This window comes from Taudactylus pleione, unplaced genomic scaffold (genome assembly GCF_031769625.1).
Source record: "Taudactylus pleione unplaced genomic scaffold, aTauple2 ptg000619l, whole genome shotgun sequence".
Classification (NCBI taxonomy): Eukaryota; Metazoa; Chordata; class Amphibia; order Anura; family Myobatrachidae; genus Taudactylus; species Taudactylus pleione.
In genome coordinates, this window is record NW_028285021.1 from 5232189 (window position 1) to 5258266 (window position 26078).

At 43.2% G+C, this 26078-nt stretch overlaps 1 protein-coding gene across 2 annotated transcripts in view; it reads left to right on the forward strand.

Moving 5' to 3' along the window:
• TOLLIP (toll interacting protein) overlaps positions 1-23958 on the forward strand; it is a 57948-nt gene extending 33990 nt beyond the window's left edge. Inside the window, exons 4-7 of one of the 2 annotated variants that reach the window (XM_088454564.1) lie at positions 926-1078; positions 1765-1855; positions 9461-9481; positions 22508-23958. In XM_088454564.1, coding sequence (XP_088310690.1) covers positions 926-1078; positions 1765-1855; positions 9461-9481; positions 22508-22719 — 477 coding nt within the window. In that variant the 3' untranslated portion in view covers positions 22720-23958. The remainder of the gene's footprint in view (positions 1-925; positions 1079-1764; positions 1856-9460; positions 9482-22507) is intronic. The other variant, XM_088454566.1, reaches the window with a different exon arrangement.
• Positions 23959-26078: the final 2120 nt, after the last annotated feature.

The following is a 26078-nucleotide window of genomic DNA, read 5'->3' on the forward strand; positions in this document are numbered from 1 at the left end:
GATCACCTCCCGTACAGCCACCACAGTGTTTGTTTACTCACTGCCATCAGGGGGCACGCCAGTCCCTTACTTTGCCAGGGGCGCTCGAACCCCTAGATAGCCCCTTGGCGACCTTTTACTTAAGATCCTTTGTCGCTTGCAGTGTACAAAAGGGCTCTCTAGTGCTGGAACCCTCTTGCTAGGTTAGAGAGTTGGGTACATATATATTCCCAATAATTCTTACATGAGACCAGATCAATAGGTGTTACAGATTATTATTACATTTTATTTATAAGTTGCTGCCAGTGGTCCGCAGCGCTGTACATATGGCAACAGTAGGACAGTACATGGAACACAGAACATGACAATACAGTAACTGAAACATAAACTGAGCACAAATGGCAGCACCACAATTCTCACTACACAATACAGCAGGGAAGCAAGGTGAGCGAGGGAGTAATCGGCAAAGGGTGGAACCTGTCTCCAGTAGTGATGACACGACTAGCTGGAAGAGACAAGTGGCTATGAGCGAGAGGAATACCGAGCCAAATGGCCATTGAGTAGGTGAAGGTTGTCGTTTAAGTGCTAGAAAAGGGCTGTGAGAACAGGAGGGAGGACCCTGCTCCTAGAAGCTTACAATCTGGGGAGGGGGACGGCAAACGGATGACATGCTTCCGTCATAGAAAACTTCAAGTGTAGCCCATAATAGTTTTATTTGCTGTAAAGGATATGCTGGATAGTTGTGATTTGTTAAATATTTGTTTTATTTCTATCAGACAATTTTCTTTTTCTGTCACTTCATCCATTGAGATAAATACATCTGCTGTGGTCTGTAATGTATTGTGGAAGAGTGCCTGCTAAACGTAGCTGTAATGATTTGGTTGTGATGGTAACTAGAGCTTAGCCCCAGGTCTCACGGCTAACGCTTGTTTCTCCTGCCACACAGAGAGCCTTCTCCATGGATGACCGCATTGCTTGGACACACATTACCATCCCGGAAACACTGAAGGAGGGGAAGGTGGCGGATGAATGGTTCAGTCTAAGTGGGAGACAAGGAGATGACAAGGAAGGCATGATTAACCTTGTGATGTCCTACACGGTAAGGGCGGATTTGGATCAATAATAGCGTACAGCATGGTGGTGATCAGCCTTTGTCCATTCATATCTCCTTTGGCCAAATTGTGATATAGGTGCTTTTAATTACTGGTTCTTGCTTGGTATAACTGAAGAGAGCACTAACTGTTCTTAGAACACAGACAAAAGATGTCATGTCACAAAATGGCTATCTGCTCTATATGCGGGCAACAAGCACTTTTTAAAAAAATAGTCTTTGTAACAAATTAGCCTCATATTTCCATATTTTTTTCAGGATTCCACTAGATATGTGAATATATGAGTTCTTGGGTTCCCTAGTCCAACAAAATATTTATCATAGTGTAAAACGGTAATGATAATATCCTCTTACAATTTAGGGGGGAATTCAATTAGCCCTGATAATTTTTCGGGAGTGAAAAAATGTGACACTTTTTAAATTTTTTTGCGTTTGAGTTTCATGCAATTCAATTAAAGCCCGTTTTTTGCACCCAAAAATTATCTGTTTTCGGGCAAAAACACTTAGCGCTCATAGGTTACTGCAGAAGGAAAACCTTGCTCGGTCTTGTATTAGTGTGTAAATCTCTGCCTGTGTGTGTGATATGCATCCATATATAATACAAAGGTCACAAATATAACTTGCTTTATTTATTTATTTATTTTTTTTTAACTTCCCCATGTTATCCAATTCAGTCTGTGCCAGCACCACTGATGATGCAGCCTCAGCCCGTGGTATTAATGCCTACAGTATACCAGCAAGGTGTTGGATATGTACCCATCGCAGGTAAGTTTGCTAAGAGACCTAGCTGTGTAGACGTTTGTTACAGGGCAAATAAAGTGTGCATTCAAGAGATTGAGTCTAATATATATGTATGTGTGTGTTTATATTTGATATACCTATGAAATTGAGCCCTTTACTGCAGAGCCTATTTATGTCTCTTTTTGGACTGGTCTCATTTCAACATTGATATCAGTAATTATTTATGCAGTACATAATTATACAGTACCTTGTTTTTCTCCTCTCATGGCAAAACTAATCTGTGCAAAATAGCCAAAAAAAGACAGTTTTTAAATTCAAATTGCAAAAAAGTGACCTAAAAGCAGATGTTTGTTTATTTTTTCTTTCTAACCACCATGAAGAAATACTTTGTGGCTCTAGCAGTAAACCACCTTTCCAAAAGCGCAAAATAGCATAAACAAATTCCACACATAGGTTTAAATAATAATAAAATCTAAAAAATAAGTAAATCTTTAGATATTTTTATGCGTTTGCATTAAAACATAAAATGTTTAGGAATAATATGATAAATCAAAGAGACAAGCCATTTTGAAAATGAAGACAAGCTACATGGAACTGTATATTCTGTTAAAGTACTGTGCATGGTATGGGTAAATATATAGTGGCTATAAAATGTATTGCCCTCTTTTCATTTTATCACATTTTATTTTCTTGTAAGGGCACAGAATAGATTATTTGTTAAAGAATTTTTAAAACGCCATATGCACTGTAATATCAAAATAAATATTTTTATTACATAACATTTATTGATTACAGAAATATGAATCCCCTTATTTGAAAGCACCTTTACCCACAGTTACAGCTGTAAGTCTATGTGGGAAAGTCTCTATCTGTGTTTTACACCAGGACACTGAAATGCCACCCATTCTTCTTTGCAATTAGTGGCGAAAATTGAATTTTTTTTCGCCACTGGCGAAAACTGCCATTTTTCTCAATAACAGACCAGGAGAAAAAAAATGCATAATCCCTATTTTTGTCTAAAAATGTGGGTATTTCTTTCAGAACCCTTTAGACACCTCCCCCAATGATAAATGACCCCCTCAAAAAAATTATAAGTTGCGTACTTTGACGAAATACGGCCGTGCAAATTTTGGGCGTAAAAAAAAAAATTGTTGAAACAAGATAGAAAGCTATTTTTTTTCCAGGAAATAAATTGGGGGTACTTTAAAATGGGTGCAAGTATATTTTTGTGTCTTTCCTGTTAAACTTCACCTGTGGGGAATTCACAGGTGACTGATGTCCACTATAAATCGCTGCTGTCTTTTACAGGGGTATTCAATATGGGTGCGATAACATCGTTTTTGCATTAATATCGGAGGTATGACGTCATTATCGCAGGTTTTAGTTTTACACCGTATTCAGTTTCAAAGACTTATTGCAGTTTTGAAAAGTCTTTGATAAAAAACGGGGATAAGTTTTCACCATTGAATAGGTGTCGAAAAAAAGTGCAGAATTGGGGTTTAGGGGTGCAGGCTTAAAAAAAATAGCCTGCACCCCTGGGACTGACATTTAAAAAAGAACTGTGTCAAAAAAAGTTTAAAAACAAAAATAGGGACACCCCAAAAAATTAATTTAAAAATTGGGGTGAAAAACAAAAAATGGGAAAAAATTTTTAACAATAGGGAAATAGGTTCAGGGCTATTCTGCAAGTATGCGGCAGGTGTTTTCTAGAATAGAATTATAGCGGCAGGTGCACAAATGCAGAATTTGTAAAAACTTACTTTAGGGACATAAAAATATGCTAGTACCCATTTTCATGTACCCCAAATTTGATGGGACCACTTAAAAAAACGAAAAAAATAACCTAAGTGCTCTTCTGCATCACTTCTTCAATGTCGGAAAAAAAACACCTGCTGCGGCTATTTAAATCCCCGCCTTTCAATTAAAGGCTAAAACGGGGGTACCCATAGTGATCCCCCATGTTTTTACTACTTTAGGTTGGTCTTACAATTATTTTAAGGAAAAATTCGTAACTTTACGCAAATCCAACTTCGGAGTTTTCCGTTTTCGTTAATTTTATATTGAATACGGGTATAAGCGGGAGCGCGCCCGATACTTTAACGCAGGTAAAAACTCAGATATGAAACATTAACTTCGACAGTGAAGTTAACGTTTCATATTGAATACCCCTCTTAGTCTTATATTCTGTATTCCATCCAAAAATAAATATTATGTTTTTAATTCATTTCAATTCAGCAGCCTTTTAATGGGCCAACAGATAGAGGATGAACCATTGAAATCCCATTGTGTTGTCACACACTCGTAAAGCAGCTGAGTTGTTCAGTTGAAGAAATGCAACGTGTGACAGTAGCTTACCTACTATAGGCTATTGCAGTGTTTGCTGAAAAACTCTGGTGTTATTCAGCCTATGTAACACTGCTCATATTATAGCCTCTCAACAGCCACAAAAGTATATTTCTTCTTCGGGTTCCACAGGGTCCACAGGAATTACCTTGGGTTATATAGTTGGATAGCATCCAATGCACCAAACGGCAAAGCTTTGGAGCGCCCAGCATGCACTGGTCCTCCTCCCTATATACCCCAGCCACAGGCATTCAGTTTTTTTGTTTGGTGCGCGGCAAGACGCACCTCTTATAACAGCGGGACTGCTAGGCAGTCCTAGGCTTTTTTCTTTTATGTTTTACATTAAGTTTATGAAACTTCGGAGTTTAGCGGTACCAGCACCGATAATGATGCTGGTACCATCTACCTCCGCCGATGCCGAAACACCAGCACCGCTTTAAGCCCTGAGGTTCTCGGCAAGCCTCAGCATGGCTTTGCTGGCGGCCTAAAGACGCTGAGGTCCGGGACTGCGGTCGGGTAAACGGAGATGTCAGGTAAGGATTCCCTTTGGGGAATCGTGCGTGAGGAGTCCCTTGCCTCTGGTGTTGAGACTCATCAGAGGCCGCTGTGGGTCTCATCTAACGTTTCTTCACTAAGGCGGCCGGGGCCATATCGTCTGTTGCCGGGGACGGGTGGTAAGATGCACTAGAAGCGCACTAGTCAACATCTTATTACCTTGTAGTTCAGCGTACCCGGCCGTCAAAATCGCAGCTTAGGGGAGATAAGGTGCTCTTCCCCGCCAGACACAAACTTCCGAGTGCGGATTCCCGCACCTGGATTGCTATAATTGACCACCTCGTGTGTGACACGTGCAGTTTAGTGTTGATTCAGTGCACTGCGGTAGCAGTTGGTCTAAGAGGTTTGGTCTGTATCCCTATATACCTCTCAATTGGGTGTGGCATATAGCACACTATATCCTACCATCTCCCTCCGGGGGGCGGTCAGTTGATTCAGAGTCCATATTGCTTTAGCAAATGTGCATGTTTTTGCATTGTATGTGATTATAAATGCTAGCTGCTGTGTTTATTCTGCCTGTCACTATCACTATGTTTCTCCTCATCCCTCTGAAGGTGTGTGGGGTGTTTTCAATGATAAGTCACATTGCATTTACAGTATGCTGCATACCTTATGCCATTTATACATTTGTCATGTCTAAAGGTAAAGGTTAGAAGGATGGACTGCCCTGCCAGTACTAAGAGGTAAGTCCTGTGCTGCAGGCTTGCTGAGCAGGTTGTTAACTAGGATAGATTGTGTAGTACTGGTGTAACAGGTACCTTGGATCTCCGGTACACCTGCACCAGCATGAGAGCCAACTGAGTGGCTGCTGGGTCTCAGATTTTGTATGCCGCAGTCTACAACCTTTCCGCAGAAAGATAGACCAGTAGTGGTGAAGCAGGGGCATGGGAGAGATGCTAGTCACCCATGGCCTTTTAGAGTCTGACTCTGCATCCTCATCAGACTCTGATATCAGAGTTCTGGGTCTGTCTCAGTGAAAGAAGACAATTAGTCCCTTGTAGGGATATCCCCTCTCTGCTAAGAGTGGTTAGGTCTGTCCTCCGTATAGGAAGGAGGAGGCTTTACTGACATCTAGGGATCCAGTCTTCAGACGTCAGAAGGTGACTAAGGATTATTTTCCTTAGTCTGGGCAACTGACTAATTCCATGCTGGAGAATGAGTACTCCTGGTAAGCATTTCCATACTACAAGGAATATATCCTCTCGGTACCCTTTTGCACCAGCAGAGTGTAACAAGTGGGAGTTCCACCGATGATTGATAGAGGCTCATATGACAAGATTGATCAGGAGTGCTACGTTATCCATTCCTGCAGCATCCTTTTTGAAAGAGGTTACAGATAGAAAAATGTATCTGGAGCTATTACCAGACCAGCTACGGCTGTAGACTGGGTGGCTAAGGCTATGGAGGATTGGACAAAGTCTCTCTGATGCAACCAGAGAGCAGCAGTCTCTTCTCAGCCTGATGTAAGAAGCAGCTGTGTATATGGGGGAAGCGTGACGTAGGTATTCTGACTTCTAGGGTCTCGTCATACTCAATGGCAGCCCGTACATCCCTATGGCTAAAGACCTGGAAGGCAGATGCAGGGCAAGAAATGTTCTAGAATCTTTGCCTTTTGCGGGGAAGGTACTGTTCAGACCAGAGTTGGATGACATAATGACCTCTTTGACAACACCGAGGTCGGCTGAATTGCCATCTACGTCCACATCTAGGAGGCAGTCATCTGCTAGACAGAACATTCCCGCAGGAAACTGCAGCCAAATAAATCTTCGTTAGCAAGCGCCCAGAGTCTAAGCTAGACGGTAAGCCTACTGTTTGATGGGGCGGGCCTCCACCTGAAGAATGTCAGGGTTGGAGGCTGACTTTTACAGTCCACCCAGACTCAAAACCACAGATCACTGGCTGCGAGAGCTGGCTCTCAGGGTTATTCCATCACGTTCCTGAGGCATCTCCCTCAAAGGTTTGCTGGCGCAGCCCTTCCTGCAGACTCGGTCAGAGCTTGGGCTTACTGGGAGTCTATTGGGGCTCTCCTGAGGTTAGGGGTCATAATCCCCGTTCCTATGACGCAATAAGGGCTAGGGGTTATTATTCAAATTTATTTTTGATTCAAAAACCCAATGGATCACACCTCCCTATCTTGAATCTGAAAACTGTCAACAGATTCATCAAGGTGCCCAAATTCTGTAAGGAAACCCTACGGTCAATTATATGGGTGTTGGGGCCTGGAGACTTTAGGTCTCGCTGGACATAAAAGATGCATATCTGCATGTCCCTATTGCAAGATCCCACCAACGCTTTTTGAGGTTAGTGGTGGATCAGCATCTGGATGTGTTCCAACCTCTGGTGGACAGGTGGGGATTACCAGACGTAGACCTCATGGCGTCGCGTCACAACCACAAGGTCGCCAGGTACGGGTCAAGAACAAGGACCCCCCTCAGCCGCCTTCGTGGACACTTTGGTGGTGAGATGGCACTTCAGGTTGGCATACCGGTTTCCTCCAATCTCCCTCCTCTCAAGAGTTGTCAAAGTTCAAACAAGAGGGCGGCAGGATGATACTAATGGCTCCTGCCTGGCCCAGGAGACTTTGGTTCTCCGATCTGACAAGTCTATCCATAGACAGTCCACTTCCACTGCCTCTACGGCAGGATCTGCTGATGCAGGGTCCTTGCCTTTGCCAGGATTTACCTCGGCTGGCTTTGACGGCATTTCTCTTGATTCTTCCATCTTAAAGGCCAAGGGTTTTTCCTCTTGTGATTAGGACAATGCTCAGGGCTAGGAATCCTGCTTCTGACTGCTTTTATCATAGAATTTGGTGTTCATTTTTTTCTTTGGTGCTCCAACAGAAAATATGACCCTAAAGTGTTCAAGGTATCTAGGGTACTTGCTTTTTTGCAAGCAGGTTTAGACTTCTTCGCCTGGCTACCTTGAGAGTCCACGTTTCAGCCTTGACAGTTGGTTTGCCGGTTGTTAGAACATTCTTTCGGGGTTCTTCGGCTGCAACCTCCATTTCTACCACTGGTGGCACTGTGGGATTTGTTTTTGGTTCTCAGAGCACTGCAGGCGCATCCCTTTGAACCCTTGGATAAGGTGGATTTGAAATGGCTGACGGCGAAGACGCTTTTTATCCTGTCTATCTCTTCAGCTTGCAGAGTGTCTGACCTGGCAGCTCTGTCATGTCGCTCTCCATATTTAGTGTTTCATCAAAATAGAGCTGCCCTCCGTACCAAGGCGGGTTACTTTCCAAAGGTTGTTTCCCGTTTTTACATTAATGAGGAAATTGTAGTCCCGGCCTTTAAGTCTTCAGACCTGTCTACAGGTGAAGCTTCCCTTGATGTGATTCGAGCCCTCCGGATCTACGTGGATCAGACCAAGTCCATCAGGAAAACAGATTCTCTATTTGTGTTGTATGGATTTCACAAAAGAGGTTGGCCAGCAAACAAACAGACTTTGTCTCGCTGGCTCCGTATGACCATTTCCCAGGTCTATACTCAGGCTGATCTACCTGTTCCCAACAAGGTGACAGCACATTCCACTCGGTCTGTCGGATCATCATGGGCGGTAAGACAGCTCTGCAAGGCAGCCACCTGGTCTTCCGTGAATACGTTCATAAAGTTCTATGCTTTTGATATGTATGCCTCCAAGGATGCTTCCTTTGGGCGGCGGATTCTCCTATCTGCTCAGGAGCGTCCCCACCCCTGAGAAAACTGCTTTAGGACGTCCCAAGGTAATTCCTGTGGACCCTATGGAACCCGAAGAAGAAACACAGAAGTATGGTATAACATACCTTTTGATAATTTTTCTTCGGGGTCCACAGGGTACCCACCCTGACGCACCTGGCCTCAGATGGACCTGATCTTAAAGCTTTATATCAAAGATTACCTCTTCACTTGTTGAGTGTTTTCTCGTGAAATGTTTCTTCCTTCTCCATTCTCTGTCTCTTGCTGTGAGGCTTTGTTACAAACTGAATGCCTGTGGCTGGGGGCGGGGTATATAGGGAGGAGGATCAGTGCATGCTGGGAGCTACAAAGCTTTGCTGTTTGGTGCATTGGATGCTATCCAACTATATATTCCAAGGCAATTCCTGTGGACCCTATGGACCTTGAAGAAAAGAATTATCTAAAGGTATGTTATACCATAATTCTGTATTTTTAGCATTAGTAACATGGCCCCACACGTGATAGAGGCTACAGGATATTTGTCAAATTTGGCCACATTTTTAGTCTTACTGGGATCTGCTAATGAGCTTGACAGATGATCACACATGCCGATATTTATCACCTGTAGTCTTATGACTTAATTTACCAGCAAGCCCATTAATGATCTGCTCGTTTTCAGTTGCATTATTATCTGGCATCCCATGTGTCATCAGGGCAGACAAGCTGTTAGTCTGTATTGGAGCAAGTCCCCGTTCTGTCGACGCTGGGGTTGGAGGATCAGAGACATTTTCGATTTGGGGATTTTTAACATGTTCTATTTCTTCAATTCCCCCGACGGACGGATCACCAATCATTTATATACGCTGATAAGTGTTTTCGATTACCAATTCGGATTGGTGTCAGCAGAGATGGGAATAGTCTCTTAGATGTATGGCCTAACTTTATAGACGTGTCAATATTAACTTCATTTTTGGACATGTGTTCATCTACCTTATGTATGTATGTATGTATAGGACATTAACATTATTTGCTGTTTGCTGTACTCATTTCTATCTCTATTGCATACACACCCACCCAGGACTTGATTACATGTCTCTGGGTAAGTTGGTATACCCTGTTGCATGTTATGTTATATTATTTGCGAAACCTGCTCTTACTCATTACATGCTGAATGAGATCACCCCTACAATTTACTTTCCGCCTTCACAGCTGTTTGAGTGTTGTTGTTTGGTTCAGTCACTCTCTGTGAGCTTTGCAGATTCTTTGCCTATTAGCAATACATACAAGTTGAGTCTCACATATCCAAAATGCTTCGGATCAGTGGTATTTTGGATATCTGAATATTCCATGTTTGTAATATGTGCATGCCATAATGAAATATCTTGGGAATGGGAATCAAATTTTAACACAGAATTAATTTGTTTTATATATACCTTATACATACAGCCTGAAGGTTATTTTATGCTATATTTTTAATAATTTTGTGCTTTAAAAAAAGTGTGTAAATACATGAATTTCATGAATGTTTCATATACACCTTAGACACGCAGCCTGAAGGTTATTTTATACTATAATTTCTTCAGGGTCCATAGGGATCACAGGAAGACCTTGGGGGTGTAGGTGATGGATCTGGATCCGGGCACCACGCAGTTAAAGCTTTCAGCTCCCAGGATGCACTGGTTCATGCTCCCTATACCCCGCCCCCTGAGCCAGAGGCACCTCAGTTTCGTTGGTGCCCGGCCAGAGACAGGTCACCTTTAACGCGGGGGTCTGCTTAGCTATTTTCTATTATGATTTTTGTTCGTTTATTCTTCTACATTCAGAGCGCGCAGCAGCAGACTGTCCATAGGACGTCTGCACTGCAACACCAGCATTGATCTGGGGATCTTGGCGGGTCCCCGGGGTTCTGTGCTAGCCGGGCCCCGCGTGAGGACCCAGCCTGCAGACTAAGGGGACCTGCGTATTGGCAGTCAGACCCCTGGTCTCGGGACAGACTGGAGGTGCTGAGTGTGGACGCAAGCTCCAGCCCTCGCACTCCACTAGACCATCAGGGACATTTTGGTGTGGGAACCAGCGTCCCAGGGGTTAAACAATCAGCCAGGGGAGACAGCTTCCCTGTTTAAGCGGCTCCTCCCCTCAGCTCAGGGCACCTTTCCTCTGAGGTGTGGCTTCTCTGAGCGGCTTCCTCCTACGGCCATGCCCCCTCTGAGGTCTCCGGCGGCCATTTTCTTGGTGCTGCAGTCGCAGATCTCTCAGGACAGCACGTGGTCCAGTCCCCTTACACATCTCTCCCTTGGCTTAGTGTATATAGCTATAGCCTCCCCAGACACTGAATCTGGGTAGTTGATTGATTGTAGTGCCAATTTGAAGTGTGAATTCTGCATTGTATGTGACTTATGCTAGCGTTGCCTGTGTGAGTCTTTTTTTTCCTAACTGTCAGCATATATCTATACCTTTCCTCTAATTCTGCCCTAATACAGGTGTATTTAGGGTGGTTCTTATACCTCACATATATAAAAAGATAGTATTTGTGAGGTCTGTCACATACTGTTGTGTGCTTCACTGTGCCATATTTAAGCAAAGGGCTCCTGCTGCTTACCAAAAGCATCAGTCAGGACCAGTCTCGCATCTATAGAACTAAGTACTTGTGAGGTTTGTCACATGTAAGCTCTCATGAGCAGGGACCTCTTCCCTCATGTGCTTCTCTTTACATTTTCTTCTACTCTCTACTCCCCATTAGGGCACCTAACACAGGATTGCCAACTCCCGGCAGCTTATTGTGAGTGCTGTAATCACTATTTCAGCAATGTATATAAGTCGTGTCCTTGTCCTGCACTGTAATGTACTGTATGTTACTTGTTTCTTGTTCACCTATTAGTTCTATGTACTATGTAAGGTGCTGCAGAACACTTGTGGCGCCATATAAATAAAGGATAATAATAATAATTGCACTGTGCCATATTTGGGCTGTGTGCTCCTGCAGCTTACCCAAGCATAAGATAGGACCAGTATATTGCATTCCTACTAGTATCCTACATAGACAGCGGTTGCATTATACCCAGTGCCATATTGTGTGCCATATACTCTGCAGCTATGTCTAGAAAAGGCAAGAGTAACAACAGGCATCTGCCCCCACACATTGTGAAGCAGGGGGCGAGGCAATGATAATGCTGTTCAGCGTGAATGGTGGGGGGTGGGGGGGGGGGCTGGAGGTGTGGTTTCCGATTTTTGTGAGGCTCCAAATCGTTCCGGGGAGTAGGTAAGTATGATAAAAGGGACTAGGACAGTTTAGCTCACAGGATCCCAAACTCTGTCCTCAGGGCACCCTAACAGTCCAGATTTTATGGATATCCATGCTTGACCACAGTCCGTTTGATTTAACCACCTGTGTTCAGACGTGGATCTCTCTAAAACCTGAACTGTTGGGGTGCCTTGAGGACCGCATTTGGAAACCTCTGGTTTATCTAATACAGTTTATCAGTGAATAGTGGTAATCAAGACCCTGACAAATGGATAAGAAGTACATTATGATTTAAGGTGGGTACACACCTGAAAAATATATCTTTAGATGATGGCTGTTCATTCACATTGAACGGCCATCATCTATCCGACAGCCTCGGATCCCGCTGGCAGGCATCTGTCAGGCTTGCCTACCCTCCCTATTTTCGGGTGCCGCTACCGGCCCCCCGGAAAGACAGGCAAGCCTCCCGGAAGCCATCAACCCTCCTGACCTCCCCCCAGAATAAACGAGAAATCCCCGCAGCGGCATTGTGAATAGGGGGCGGGGCCATGATGACACGATCGCGTGGTCTCGCCCCCAGCTCCGCCCTCAATATTGGGATATCGATATAGTGGTTCTTTAACACATCATTAACCTCCACTGTGCCCCCCCGCTTGCCACAAGTCTCCTCCCCGAGAGAGTTGAGCGCGCAGGAGTCCGTGTCTATCTTCCCTTCCGGCCCGCGAGATCGCGGGACCGGACGAGATTTCAACACCGGCACACTGCAGAGACCCAGCCAGCGTTCTGCTGAATCGTGGTCTGGACATCAGCAGCGGTCGGAGTGGCCGAAGACCGCCGGAAGAAGCGACCAGGAACGGAGACTAAAAGAAGAAGACAAGATGAGGCCTCACTAAGACTTTGCGGACATTGACTATTTACCCCCTCCCCCAGGTTCTGTCCCCATTGACTCTGAACACCAGTACAGGCAGTGCAGCGAGTGTGGGACGCGCCCTCGCTCTGCATTCATTTATCCACGTCACTGACTTGTTCAGGACCATTCCCCCAGCTACACACCCCATTACACCTTTCCCCCCCGTTCCCCCCCCCTTCTGTTACCTGCTCTTACACCCATCTAGTTTATATTGCATATGCAATATTTGTACCCTCTAGGTCTACCCATTTAGTAATCATTAACAGTACATTTTCCAATTAAAATAGTTTATTTTACTTACACTGGTCTTTGGAATCATTAATTGTTCATATTTCAAGGGAGTGTCTTGAACTTCACATGGTACTTGCTCTATTCTTTGCAGTTAGCACGGTTTCAAACATAACTTGGGCCCTTTATACATTACTGGGGTTCTCTCACATATAGGGCCTCATTCAGAGGCGGTCGGAGGATGCAAGCGGCCGCTTGCATTCTGACCGCCCGCCTCTGTTGCGGTCGTTAGGCTGTGGGTTAACACCCACTGCTCTAACGACCGCTCCGGTGATGGTCGCGATGGTCAGAGACCATTGCGACCATCGGGGCTTACGACGAGACCCTAGAGTAGTGTCTCACTTGTCGTAAGCCCCGGAGAGCTTCTGGCTCTGTCAGAGCCTAGGGTAGGGTCTCCCTTGTCGTAAGCCCCGGAGAGCTTTCGGCTCCACTGACATCACCATTTGGGCTGCCACCCCCCCGGCCCGCCTTCCAAACGGGGCGAGCTGTCAATCAACATCGACAGCTCGCCCCCTTTGGAACGAGACCCGCTATGACCGGCGCTGTCGGTCGTAGCGGTTCTCACACATGCGCACGACGGCGCCATCGTTCGCATGCTTTGTGGGGGGCCATCGACCCGGTCCGAGCGCATCGGCGCTAACGACCGGGTCTGAATGACCCCCATAGTCCTCAGCAGAACGCGATCCCCACTTACATAAAGGTGGCTAACATTCATGTTCCCTTGTTCTGATATAGTGGTTCTTGTTTGCACTTGAATTTCCGCAGCTCAAAATTGGTAAAGATTGAAGTTGGGTGGGTATATGAGCGCTGGTGTAAGAATATACAATTTCTGCCTATGAATCTAAAATATGTTGATAGATGATGGTGCAATTGCTACTGAAGTCAAAATTAGTAATTGGATGATAATGAATGCAAAAAAATACAATTTAAAATAAAAATATAAAAATAAAACTTAAATGAAAGTATAATTGAAAAAAAAATAAAATAAAAATAAATAAAAAATTTATAAAAAAAAATGTGACACAAATGTCCGGGCACGCCCCCCGCTGTTAGCTTACAATCAGCTCCCTCCCGGAAGGAGGGAGCGGATTGTCAAGTATGCCTCTGTGTGTGTGTACGGGCAGTCTGCAGACCGCCAGTACACACTTGTTGATGGATATGCCTGCAAACATCAGTACATTGGCTGTGCAGCACCGCCAATGCGATATGTCTGTGAACGACGTCGTTCACAGGCATATCGTCTGTACACACTAGCCGACGGCCATCAGATATATTGTGTGTACCCAGCATTAGTGTTGCAAACCATTTGATTATTAAAGCACAGAGCAGCAGTAGGAAACAATTAAGTAAGATGTTAGCATGGATGATTAAAATACAGCCACATGTCAATAGTGATCAAATGATTTGTGATAACTGTAGGAAACAAATTAAAAGGGATTCTTTCAATGCTGAGGAAGGACCAAGCACATCAATTGTTGAGGAACATGAAACAGAAGTGGCAACATGCAGGTCTGAATTAACTTTGCAGTTGTTAAATGAAAATTTAAGTAGTCTTGTTTCACTAGTTCTCAATGTAGAAGCTGCAGCCAGACTGAGTTCTGCAAACCATCGATTGTTCACCACAGATTATTGTACCATCGATTGTTAACACTGATGGTGACCATCAATAGAAACCCACGATGGTTATCCCTAGAACACAGAGACACTACAAGACAAGTCTGAACTTGCCAGTTGCATGGTTAGTGCAAGAAGGGTTCAACTGCAGTACTTAATAATTTTTTTACTCCTGTTCCCAAAGGCATCCCAAAATGAAACTTATACCAAAGATAGATTGTATTTAAGTGTATAACATACTTTGCTTACAAAAAATATAAAGTACACTTTTTTAGATATTCAAGGTCAAAGGTTACATCATGTGACCTTGAAATGTAAAAGTCAATATTTAAATATAAAACTATATTTTATGAAAACTCTGATCCCTTATCTTCAAAACAAGACCAACATGAAAGTTATACCACAATTAGAAGTAAAGTTATGATTCGTTTTAATTGACCACGCAAGCATAAATCTTACATTTATTTTATTTTTTTCCCAAATTCTTTTTATTGAATCAGAGACAAATATACAGATGATTCAAATCAACATTAAGTCGCAAAGAAAGCAAATTGGTGGACATAAATTAACAAACAGATTTCAATTTGATATAATCAGAATATCAGAACATATTCAATACAATACATATATAGCAGTAAATCTTACATGTATTGTCATGTTTGCAACCCTGCTGCATGAACACAGTATATCTCTGAGGGCTGAAATTTTACATATGAAAGTAACTTTATGCCGTCTACCATCCTACTAAATTTCATGAAAATCTGAGACGGCCGGGTTGAAAAGTTATTTTTTTTGTGATGATTTGGCATGGAATGACCCCTCTATCGGAACAACTAGCTCAACAGCAGCTTGGCAATCGCCTGGTAAGAGGTTTCAACCCTTTTCTGTGGCTCATTGTGCAAAATGAGAAACACCCCCTGCAGTGGATTCCCATGTTACGCGTTTAATTAAGTGCTACGTTGCCTATTCCTACAATTTCTTCCTTGAACTACAGATAGGAAGGTGGAAGCTTGCCTGAAATCAATTTACTCTTTTTAAGGGACTGTTGCCCGTCCAACCATGGCTATCGCATGGGTAGCTAAAGCTATAAAGAGCTGGGCTGATGCACTTGAAGACTCTTTTTCCCTCAGAAGCTTCTAAGGATCAGATGTTTTTTGTTGCTCACTTTCGAAATGCAGTTTCCCATATTGGAGAAGCAACATTGGATGCCAGTCTCCTAACCTCCAGAGCTTCGTCCGCCGTATCTGCCTGCTGTACCCTGTGGCTGCGCTCATTGAAGGTAGATGCAGATTCCAAGAAAGGCCTTGAAGGATTACCCTATAATGGGGAGATCTTGTTTGGCCCTGACCTTTATAGGAAAGGGTCCTAGACTGCACACCCTGAATATATTTAATGGGAAGTGCTACCTGTTAGACTATTATTGCAGGCACAGAAACAGACAAATCACCGGTGCACAACTCCAAATTACTGACCTTCACAAGATTGTAACCACAATGGCAGCATCGAAAACGGCATTTCTGCCTTCATCTTCTACTACAAGGCCTCGGACTACATCTTTTAAGTTCTTTTGTCCTCAAGGAAAGCCTAAAGGCCAGTCCTTTCCTAGGCAGTCGGTCTCCACGAGGGCCGCCAAACCCAGGACCAAGCAGACCTGGACACTATATGCCGTGTTGCTAAACTCGAGGTTAAACCCTCAGCCTGTCGGGACGGCCTCCATTCTGGGGGATCCCAGAGTGGGAGGCCGACTTCTTCAGTTCGCCCAGTGCTGGTGTCAAACCACCCAGGATGCTTGGGTAAGAGAAGTGGTCGCTCACGGGTACGCTCTCTCATTTCTCCGACGGCCTCCCCACCAGTTTTTGTACACAGACCCGAACAAGGCCTTACAGATCCAGAAAGCCATACAGTCCTTGCTACAGGTAGGGATAATTGTGCCAGTCCCACTTTCTCAGCGAGGGACTGGTTATTATTCTACTTTCTTTCTGATTCAGAAGACGAAAGGGTCTATCGCAAATCCCTGAACAAATTCCTAAAGGTGCCAAGGTTCAGGATGGAAACCCTATGCTCCATTATCCTAGTTATGGAGTCTGGGGACTTTATGGTATTGCTGGATATTCAGGACGCGTACCTACATGTACCTGTAGCGCCCTCTCATCAGCGTTATCACCGGTTTGCTATACTACAGCAACACTTAAAATTTCAGGTTCTGCCCTTTGGACTGTCCACAGCTCCACGGGTGTTTACCAAAATTATAGCTATCATGGCGCCAAAACTCTTTCTTCTTGCGATTGCATCCGCCAGGAGAGTGTCAGAATTGGGAGCGTTCTCCTGTCGCTCCCCCTTTCTGATATTTCACCAGGACAGTTCCTTCCTAAAGTTGTTTCTAGTTTCAACATTAATGAGGAAATTTATAGTCCCGGCCTTTCACTCGCCAGACCTCTCGGCAGGTGAGGCCTCTTTTGGATGTGGTCCGCGCCCTCAGGATTAATGTGGACTGTACCAGTTCCCTTCAGAAATCAGACTTTTGTGCTCTATGGCTTTTACAAGAAAGCATGACCAGCCAATAAACAAACATTGCCTAGATGGCTTCGAATTACTATCTCGGAGGCTTACCCACAGGCAGGCTTGTTCCGTCTTCTGTTAATGCTCATTCTACTCAGTCTGTGGGTCCCTCGTGGGCTTCTTGCCGTGGCGCATTGGCTGCTCAGCTTTGTAAGGTGGCCACGTGGTCTTCCATCCAGACCTTTCTAAGGTTCTATGCCTTTGATACCTTCACCTCTCAGGATGCTTCCTTTGAGCTCCGGATTCTCCTCTCACTGCAGGAGCGTGCCCACCCTTAAAGGACTGCTTTGGGACATCCCCAAGGTCTCCCTGTGGAGCCCTATGGACCCTGAAGAGGAAAATGAGCGTTATGGTAAGAACTTACCTTTAACTCTTTCTTCGAAGTCCATAGGGTGCACGCACCTGGCTTCATCTGGGCTATGTTCTGGCGACCGCTTTCCTGTCTCCTTCTCTGTGAGAGTGCGATTCTTGAGTGTTCCAGTCTTCCTTCTCTCTTGTATCCTCCTCCGGCCTTTGGCTTTATTACCAACTGAGGTGCCTCTGGCTCGGGGGCGGTGTATAGGGAGTGCATCCTGGGAGCTGAAAGCTGTAACTGTGTGGTGCCCGGATCCAGATCCATCACCTACACCCCCAAGGTCTCCCTGTGGACCCTATGGACTTCGAAGAAAGAGAGTTAACAAAGGTAAGCTCTTACCATAACTCTCATTTTAAATGATTTTGTTCCTTAAACAAAGTTTGTGTACATTGAACCTTCAGAAAGCAAAGGTTTCACTATATCAGTAATGCTAAAAAATATTCCTTGTTGTGGAATATTTGGATATATGAGAGACTCAACCTGTATTTGTTTTTCTGTTTGAGGGGATAAACTTTTTGCTGGGGAAATTTGAAGTGACCACATCTAGCAAGCACCCTGTCAGAGAAGAATGCTCTCTGTACCACTGTAACTTACACTGGTCACTCATAGTTACTCTTTTTTTTGTTTTTTAAAGAAAAGACAGCAGAATGTATGAATAATTGTGACCGAGTTTATTCAGCATGCCTTATTGTACAAAGATATTATAAAATGCAGTAACTGGGGTTATAACGTTAAAAATATAATAACTTTATTTTCAAAGTTATTTTGTAATTAACCACATACCATGCATGAATTCTTTATGGTGTCTTGCTAATGTGATCCTATATTTGTCTGTATAGCTCCATCCCAGGCATATCCTGTGATAAGCTTCTAGGATAACCTTCATGAACCAACTGCTTTATTATTAATCGCACACTGGAGAACCAGTGAATATGCATGCTTTCTTATTTCTATTTAGCCCCATGAACAACAGTAATCGCCTCTGTCATTTGTGTACATCATATGCTGGTGACGATATAGTGTCGTTTGCCTAATATAGTTTCTCTAATCAAGTTTATTTCCTTTTTAGTAATATATCTAAACTGGAGATATTTGATGTAACCTTTGATCCACAATGATAGCAATTTATTTTATTCTTATCCAGAGCAGTACTCTTAGTTGTTTCCTCTCTGTTGCCCCCATCAGCAGGGCTGTTGAGAGTTTAAGTGCCCGGGTACAAGGGGAGAGGCCACTCCCCCTCCAAATAAAAGGTGGACAAGCTTCTGCAAAGGGGGACATCTGTCCCTGTCAGCAGTTTACCATGCTATGCTTGGTGCTGCAAACTGGAACATTTGTCCCCCCTCACCAGCTGACAACTCCCTCCCTCCAACAAGCCCGTTCCCAGGTAATTAGTACCCACCCCCCTCTTGACACCCCTGCCAATCAGGGTGAGGTGGGGTAAAAGGAGTGAACCATCGGCTATTTGTCTACCTGGGTGAAGAACACAGTGCAGACCTCCTTGGGGAAGGTGTAGTTTTGTGGGATAATGCTGGTTACTCTAAATTACCTGTGACTGTATGAAACCAAGTCGATGGTAAATCAACTAGTATATAAGCCTGCTACTTAATGAGATTTTCAGTAGACTAGTCTACTACACTATGGTGGTGTCAGAAATGGAATGGAGGCAGAATCTTCACAAGGATTGCCCTTACCTGCAGGATAAGCTGGTTCAGTGTAATAACACAATTGAAGTTCTCACTCTGAGCAAATCTGCCCACGTGTCAATTCGCTCACTCCCAACAAATCCAATAAAAATGAATGTACTGGGCCTGGTTCTGAGTAGCACGCAGGCATCTAACTACTGTTAGCAAACTGCAAATGTTTACTCTGCATTTCCAGTCGATTTGGATGGATCTCTGCCATATCGTCCTCTGTGCAGCCGCCAGGTATAGACTGGGGGCTGAGGGCTTTTTGACTTACATTTCCCTAGTGGCTGCTCCTCTCTGAAGCCGCCGGGTGGGTGGTGCTACCGAGTTGCCCCATCAGCTGTGATCGGCTGCACTGCAGACACTGGGGGAGGGTGCAAGGATGCAGAGAGGCCATTGGAGATTACTGGAGGATTATTTTCCAGCAGTTGCCCTGTGGGCATTTCTGACTGGTCGCACTGTTTGCAAACATTGTCAGGTAACGCACAGCCTGGCGTGGTCGCAAACGTTGCGACCACTCCAGTTAAGTGGTTAACGTGTCAGCCTTTATTCATAAAATGCTGACAAATTACTCAGAGCTGTACTTTGAGGAGATCATGAAACAAACTAAATTACATTGACATGAAACAGCAGGTAAATATAGTCCAGTCCAAATCCGTTTATAATCTCAGAGATGTGAGGAGCGCTTGATACATAAGGTAACAGAGTAATTATAGTAGCTGTGGTGGGGAAAGTGTAATGGTGCATACACACGATCAGATTTTTTTCTTCAGATATGGACGATAACGATTTAAAAATCGTTCAGTCGTTCATATCTGAAGGAAAATCGTTCATATCTGACATGCCTGAACGATGGACGATCAACGATGCGCGTTCCCGTTTGTCAGATAACGATATCTGACATCTGATGGGTTTGCAGTCAGACTTGGACGATTCCATTCATTTTAATGCAGTCAAAAATCGTTCAATCGTTCAAATCGTTCAAAACTTTGGTCAAATCGTTCAAATCGTTCAGATCGTTTAATCGTTCAATCGTTCATCTGACAAATCTGACAAGTCTGACAAATCTGACCGTGTGTACGCTCCATAAGTCTACTGTTACCCAGTATGAACCCATTTTATTTATATTGGAGTATTTCTCTGGATTATCAGTGTTTCCATAGCACAATGGTTTCATATGGTTGATCTAGCAGATCTCTATGCTTAAATCACAGATACTTTAGTGGTAAAAATTATGTACCTCACTGTGGAAGTTAAGCTCTTATCCAGCTCGGTGTGAAACATGAAAATAGTCCCTGAGAGGGCTTCAAGGAAACTACAGTGCCTGGACATGAGGTAGAACCAAAAATACCTGCAGGTGGTTAACCCTTTCCAACAGAAAGGGTTGATTGAAATGTGTGCAACATGGTCAGATCTAAATACCACCTTTAAAGTACTTGCACCATGGAAAATAAAGGGGTATACAGTGCATCCGGAAAGTATTTACAACGCTTCACTTTTTTCCACATTTTACATGTTAGAGCCTTTTTTCCATAATTGAATAAATTAATTTTTGTCCTCAAAATTCTACGCACAGTACCCCATAATGACAATGTGTAAAAAGTTTTTTTTTTTTTTTTAGATTTTTGCAAATTTAATAAAAAAAAGAAAAAAAACCACTAAGAAATCACATGTACATAACTATTCACGGCCTTTGCCATGAAGCTCAAAATTGAGCTCAGGTGCATCCTGTTTCCACTGATCATCCTTGATATGTTCCTACAGCTTAATTGGAGTCCACCTGTAGTAAATTCAGTTGATTGGACATGATTTTGAAAGGCATACACCTGTTTATATAAGGTCCCACACTTGACCGTGCATGTCAGAGCACAAACCAAGCATGAAGTCCAAGGAATTGTCTGTAGACCTCTGAGACAGGATTGTCTCGAGGCACAAATCTGGGGAAGGGTACAGAAAAATATCTGCTGCTTTGAAGGTCCCAATGAGCACAGTGGCCTCCATCATCTGTAAATGGAAGAAGTTCGGAACCACCAGTACTCTTCCTAGAGTTGGCTGGCCGTCTAAACTGAGCGATCGGGGTTCGAGGGCCCTAGTTAGGGAGGTGACCAAGGTCACTCTGTCAGAGCTACAGCATTCCTCTGTGGAGAGAGGTGAACCTTCCAGCAGGACAACCATCTCTGCAGCAATCCACCAATCAGGCCTGTATGGTAGAGTGGCCAGACGGAAGCCACTGCTTAGTAAAAAGCAAATGGCAACCCGCCTGGAGTTTGCCAAAATGCATCTGAAGGGCTCTCAGACCATGAGAGACAAAGATTGAACTCTTTGGCGTGAATGCCAGGCTTATGTTTGGAGGAAACCAGGCACCGCTCATCACCAGGCCAATACCATCCCTACAGTGAAGCACAGTGGTGGCAGCATCATGCTGTGGGGATGTATTTCAGCGGCAGGAACTGGGAGACTAGTCAGGATAGAGGGAAAGATGAATGCAGCAGTGTACAGAGACATCCTGGATGAAAATCTGCTCCAGAGCACTCTTGACCTCAGACTGGGGCGACGGTTCATCTTTCAGCAGGACAACGACCCTAAGCACACAGCCAAGATATCAAAGGAGTGGCTTCAGGACAACCCTGTGAATGTCCTTGAGTGACCCAGCCAGAGCCCAGACTTGAATCTGATTGAATATCTCTGGAGAGATCTGAAAATGGCTGTGCACCGACGCTTCCCATCCAATCTGATGGAGCTTGAGAGGTGCTGCAAAGAGGAATGGGCGAAACTGCCCAAAGATAGGTGTGCCAAGCTTGTGGCATCATATTCAAATAGACTTGAGGCTGTAATTGCTGCCAAAGGTGCATTAACAAAGTATTGAGAAAAGGCTGTGAATACTTGTGTACATGCGATTTCTTAGTGTTTTTTTGTTTTTTTTTTAACTAAATTTGCAAAAATCTCAGAAAAACTTTTCACATGTTGTCCTTATGGGGTATTGTGTGTAGAATTTTGAGGCCAAAAATGAATTTATTCCATTTTGGAATAAGGCTGTAGCATAACAAAATGTGGAAAAAGTGAAGCGTTGTGAATACTTTCTGGATGCACTGTACATAGTCAATTTATTTCTAGCGTCATATTTTGCATGGAATCCACAAAGCCTACTCAAAGTATCACAGAATGACGCTTGCATTCCCAAAATTGGTTTTCCTTTACCATCTGTTGAATCGGCAATAAGTGGCAGTGAATTATGCATAACAGTTTCCTTAGAAAGGCACCTTTTGTTTGGAGACTACTTTCTGTTTTGATTTTTTGTCCAGGAGCTTGGCTTCTCCCAAATCTTATATTGAAGCCCATCTTCCAAAGCTCACTGCTATTTTCCTTTCCGCTAACATGCATCCAGCATTGTGTTTAATGAACTTCATTTTGCTGGTACAGTTTTAAAGATAGTATGTTCTAGTGAATGCTAACTAAGATCTTTGTTCTCTTAGGTATGCCAACTGTGTACAACCCCGGGATACCAATGACTGTACCACAGCCCGCTTTAAACCCTCAGCACCAGACTCTTGAAGAGGACCTAAAAGCCATTCAAGATATGTTTCCTACCGTGGACCCTGAGGTCATTAAATCAGTCCTGGAGGAATATCGAGGCAACAAAGAAGCTGCTATCAACTCCCTGCTTCAGATGGTGGAAGACTCTTAGTGGCACCACTTCCTGCTGTTTGGTTCTCCTTCCTCTGCCAGTGTCCTTTTTGACTTGCCAAGATGGAATCTCCCTTGACTTTTTTTTCCCCGACCTATAAAATGTTCTGTTGTGGCTGCCTGTTTTATTGTTCATTGTGATCTCGACATTTTTTAAACAGTTAACCAAGTTGTGGATTCCCTCGCAATATTCTTCATCCTGCATTCTCCTTAATAATGGACATACCTTCTTAATTTGCTTCCTAGCTTATTTTACAATAAGCTATATTCTTTAGCAAATGTGCTTTAAAAATGTCCAAAATTGTCATTAGGATTTATATATATATATATATATATATATATATATATATACACCCAGTGCATGGTGAATTAGAGGCACTTGGAGTCTCCTGATAATCTGTTCAGTTAAGATACTTTTAATTTTAACTATAATCTTGATGTCTCAAGAATTATCGTGGTTCAGATAAGCACATGTTTTTTTTATTTTTGGTACGGAGCCACCATATTATAACATTTAATTTGGTTTACATTGTTGTTTTTGGAAGATACTCTGCAGTAGCAGGCACCTATTTGTTTTTGTTTTCTCACAGATTTTAATATACTCGCCAACAACGAGCAGACACAATCAGGGCAGCCCCTCTGATGATCCTTGTGAAACATTAACGCTACGGTTGACTTTTGTGTTCTATCTATCTATCTATCTATCTATCTATCTATCTATCTATCTATCTATCTATCTATCTATCTATCTATCTATCTATCTATCTAAATGGAGAGAAGCATCACTGCAAAGATTTATTTAAAACTGTTATGGGCTTTGTGTAAGGCTGCCTACTTTAATTACAGATAATGGTATTTTGCTATTTTATGACCACAGTGTAAGTGAATATTGTTAGACAACAGAATTGTAGAGACTGATCATAACCTAGGGAAAACCAGCTTTATGCCCTGTTTAGCTTTTTTTTAGTGGTGGCAGAGTAGGACAGTAATATGTCATCTAGTGCTTTTCCTGCACTCTGAGCCCTATATAAACACAACAGGCATTACATGTATTATTCAACCACTTTTAAACCAGAATACCATTACATGCTATTAGTGGGGACAAAACCTGAGTGGCATTATTGAGGAAAACTGGTAATCTTTGCTTAAGTGACCAAAATTGCAGAAAAGGACAATTGTACGCACAAAGATGGTGGTGTTTTTTTATTTTAAATATTAATTAAATATTTCTTGGCTTATGCATATATATCAATATGTGATTTTAATAATAATCTCAGGCCGCATAGGTAAAGCAACTCTTTTAAAAAGGTGCAATAGCAGTGGTATGGAAGGAGGGTGAGGGGGGAAAACTTCTCTTTCTGTGATTTGAGAAGTTCATACAGCCGTACACTTTATAAAATACCATACATTCAGTGGAGAAGTCACTATTCCAAGCTCTAGCTTACACTCAATTCAGCTGCAGGTTTCTTTTGATAAAGGCTATTTCTTTTGACCTGTCCAACTAATTGTAGACGGATACTTTTCTACAGGGGTCCTAATAGGGGTGTGGAGCAGGTACAAGATTACCCTCGCCTAGGCCTGTCTAGGGGGGCCCACTAAGGAGCCAAGGTCAGTCATTCGGTTTTTCACCGGAAATTGTATAAGGAGTGGGACATAGTCACTTCTCCACATTTGACCACTCCCCTCATATAGCACCAGGGCCCATCTGATGTCACGGTGACCCCGCTTCTCATTAAAAATGTCCATGTTGCCTGAAGACTAGAACTGAGATAAACGGAGCTCTAGGGATACTCTTGGTCCAGCACTTGATTCTCGGAGGTATATTTACTACAGTGCGGGTTTATAACAGTGGTGATGTTGCTCCTAGCAGCCAATCAGATTCTAGCTATTATCTTCTGGAAGGTGCAAGATAAATGATAAGTAGAATCTGATTGGTTGCTATGGGCAACACCTCTGTTTCTATACACCCGCACTTATACCCCTGGGTGTCAAATTGATGTGTTGTTAGATCCAATCATTTGTTAATGGGGCTTACTGATGGAAATGTTTCTTGTTGCCTACAGACTGATCCATTCATAGGACAACATAACTACTGCCTTATTTATACTACTATAGGATCATGTATGGTCTGATCTGTCCATGTGCAGTGGGATCCTGGTGTTTGAAGATATGTGAAACGCTGGAAATGCATTGATATTAGATCTACTTGTTTAATTTATTTCTGATTTGAAGCCATTCGCTGTTGTATGGTTTTCCCTGTAGCAGCGACAGCTGTAGGCTACTAGCCAACATCCGTGGTGTAATGAGCAAACTGTAGGCCACTTATTTTTGTTTTCTAAATGTGATATGCATAATAAAATATTGTAATTATACTTATTCCTTTAAATTACACCCATCACTTACACTAACTGCAGGCAATTCTTTAGTGCAGAGGTTCCCAAACGCGGTCCTCAAAGTTCCCCAACAGGTCAGGTTTTAGAGATATCCATGGTTGAGCACAGGTGGTTAAATCAAATTGACTGACTAAGTACTAATTAAGTTACCTGTGCTCAACCATGAATTTCTCTAACACCTGAACTGTTGGGGAGCCTTGAGGACAGCGTTTGGGAACCTCTGATTTAGTGGTTTGACACAATATTGAACCAATCATTACACTAGAAACTTCTTGTACCACTGAGACTTGAGGAATGATTCATACTAGTTCCTGGAAAGTGCATAAGTGTTGTCCTCATGGATATGGGCTTATCTCACAATGCTGCCTCCACTCTGTGGGAGATTGATCCATTCATAAATAAGCACATAGAATGGCCTTCTCTTATTGGTCTGTGTAGTACCTTGAACTTGTAATTATCTCTGGTCTTGCAATGAAATAAGTCTATGCTAATGCCGAAACTGAAATACCAAAGGCTAATTGTTATTTCCATCTTTATATTTATTCCGTGCCATGTATTTTGGGGAAGATGTGAATAGTGTTAGTGGAACCAGTAGAAATGTCTGTGCCAAGCTATGCTAAATGAATATTGAAATTCACTTGTGATGAGAAAATACGGTTTATTTTTTTACAACTGATTTTCGTGACTTAACCTATTTTTTATTTTTCCCCCCTTAATTTTATAAGTAAATGATGTGGTAGGGAATTTAGAGTCTGTAGTATTAGGTCTCATGCGGGCGCCCATTGGTGATCTCACTGTTGCTGAGCACTGTAATACCCCTTTTACACCGGAGCTAAAACCCAGGTTATTGCAGGGTTAACCCAGGCAGCTCCTTGGTGTAAAAGGGAAGAGGGTTGGCTCGCCGGGTCAAGTGACCCAGCAATTTAACCCAGGTAAATAGCAGGGTTTAACATGGACTTAGCCCGTG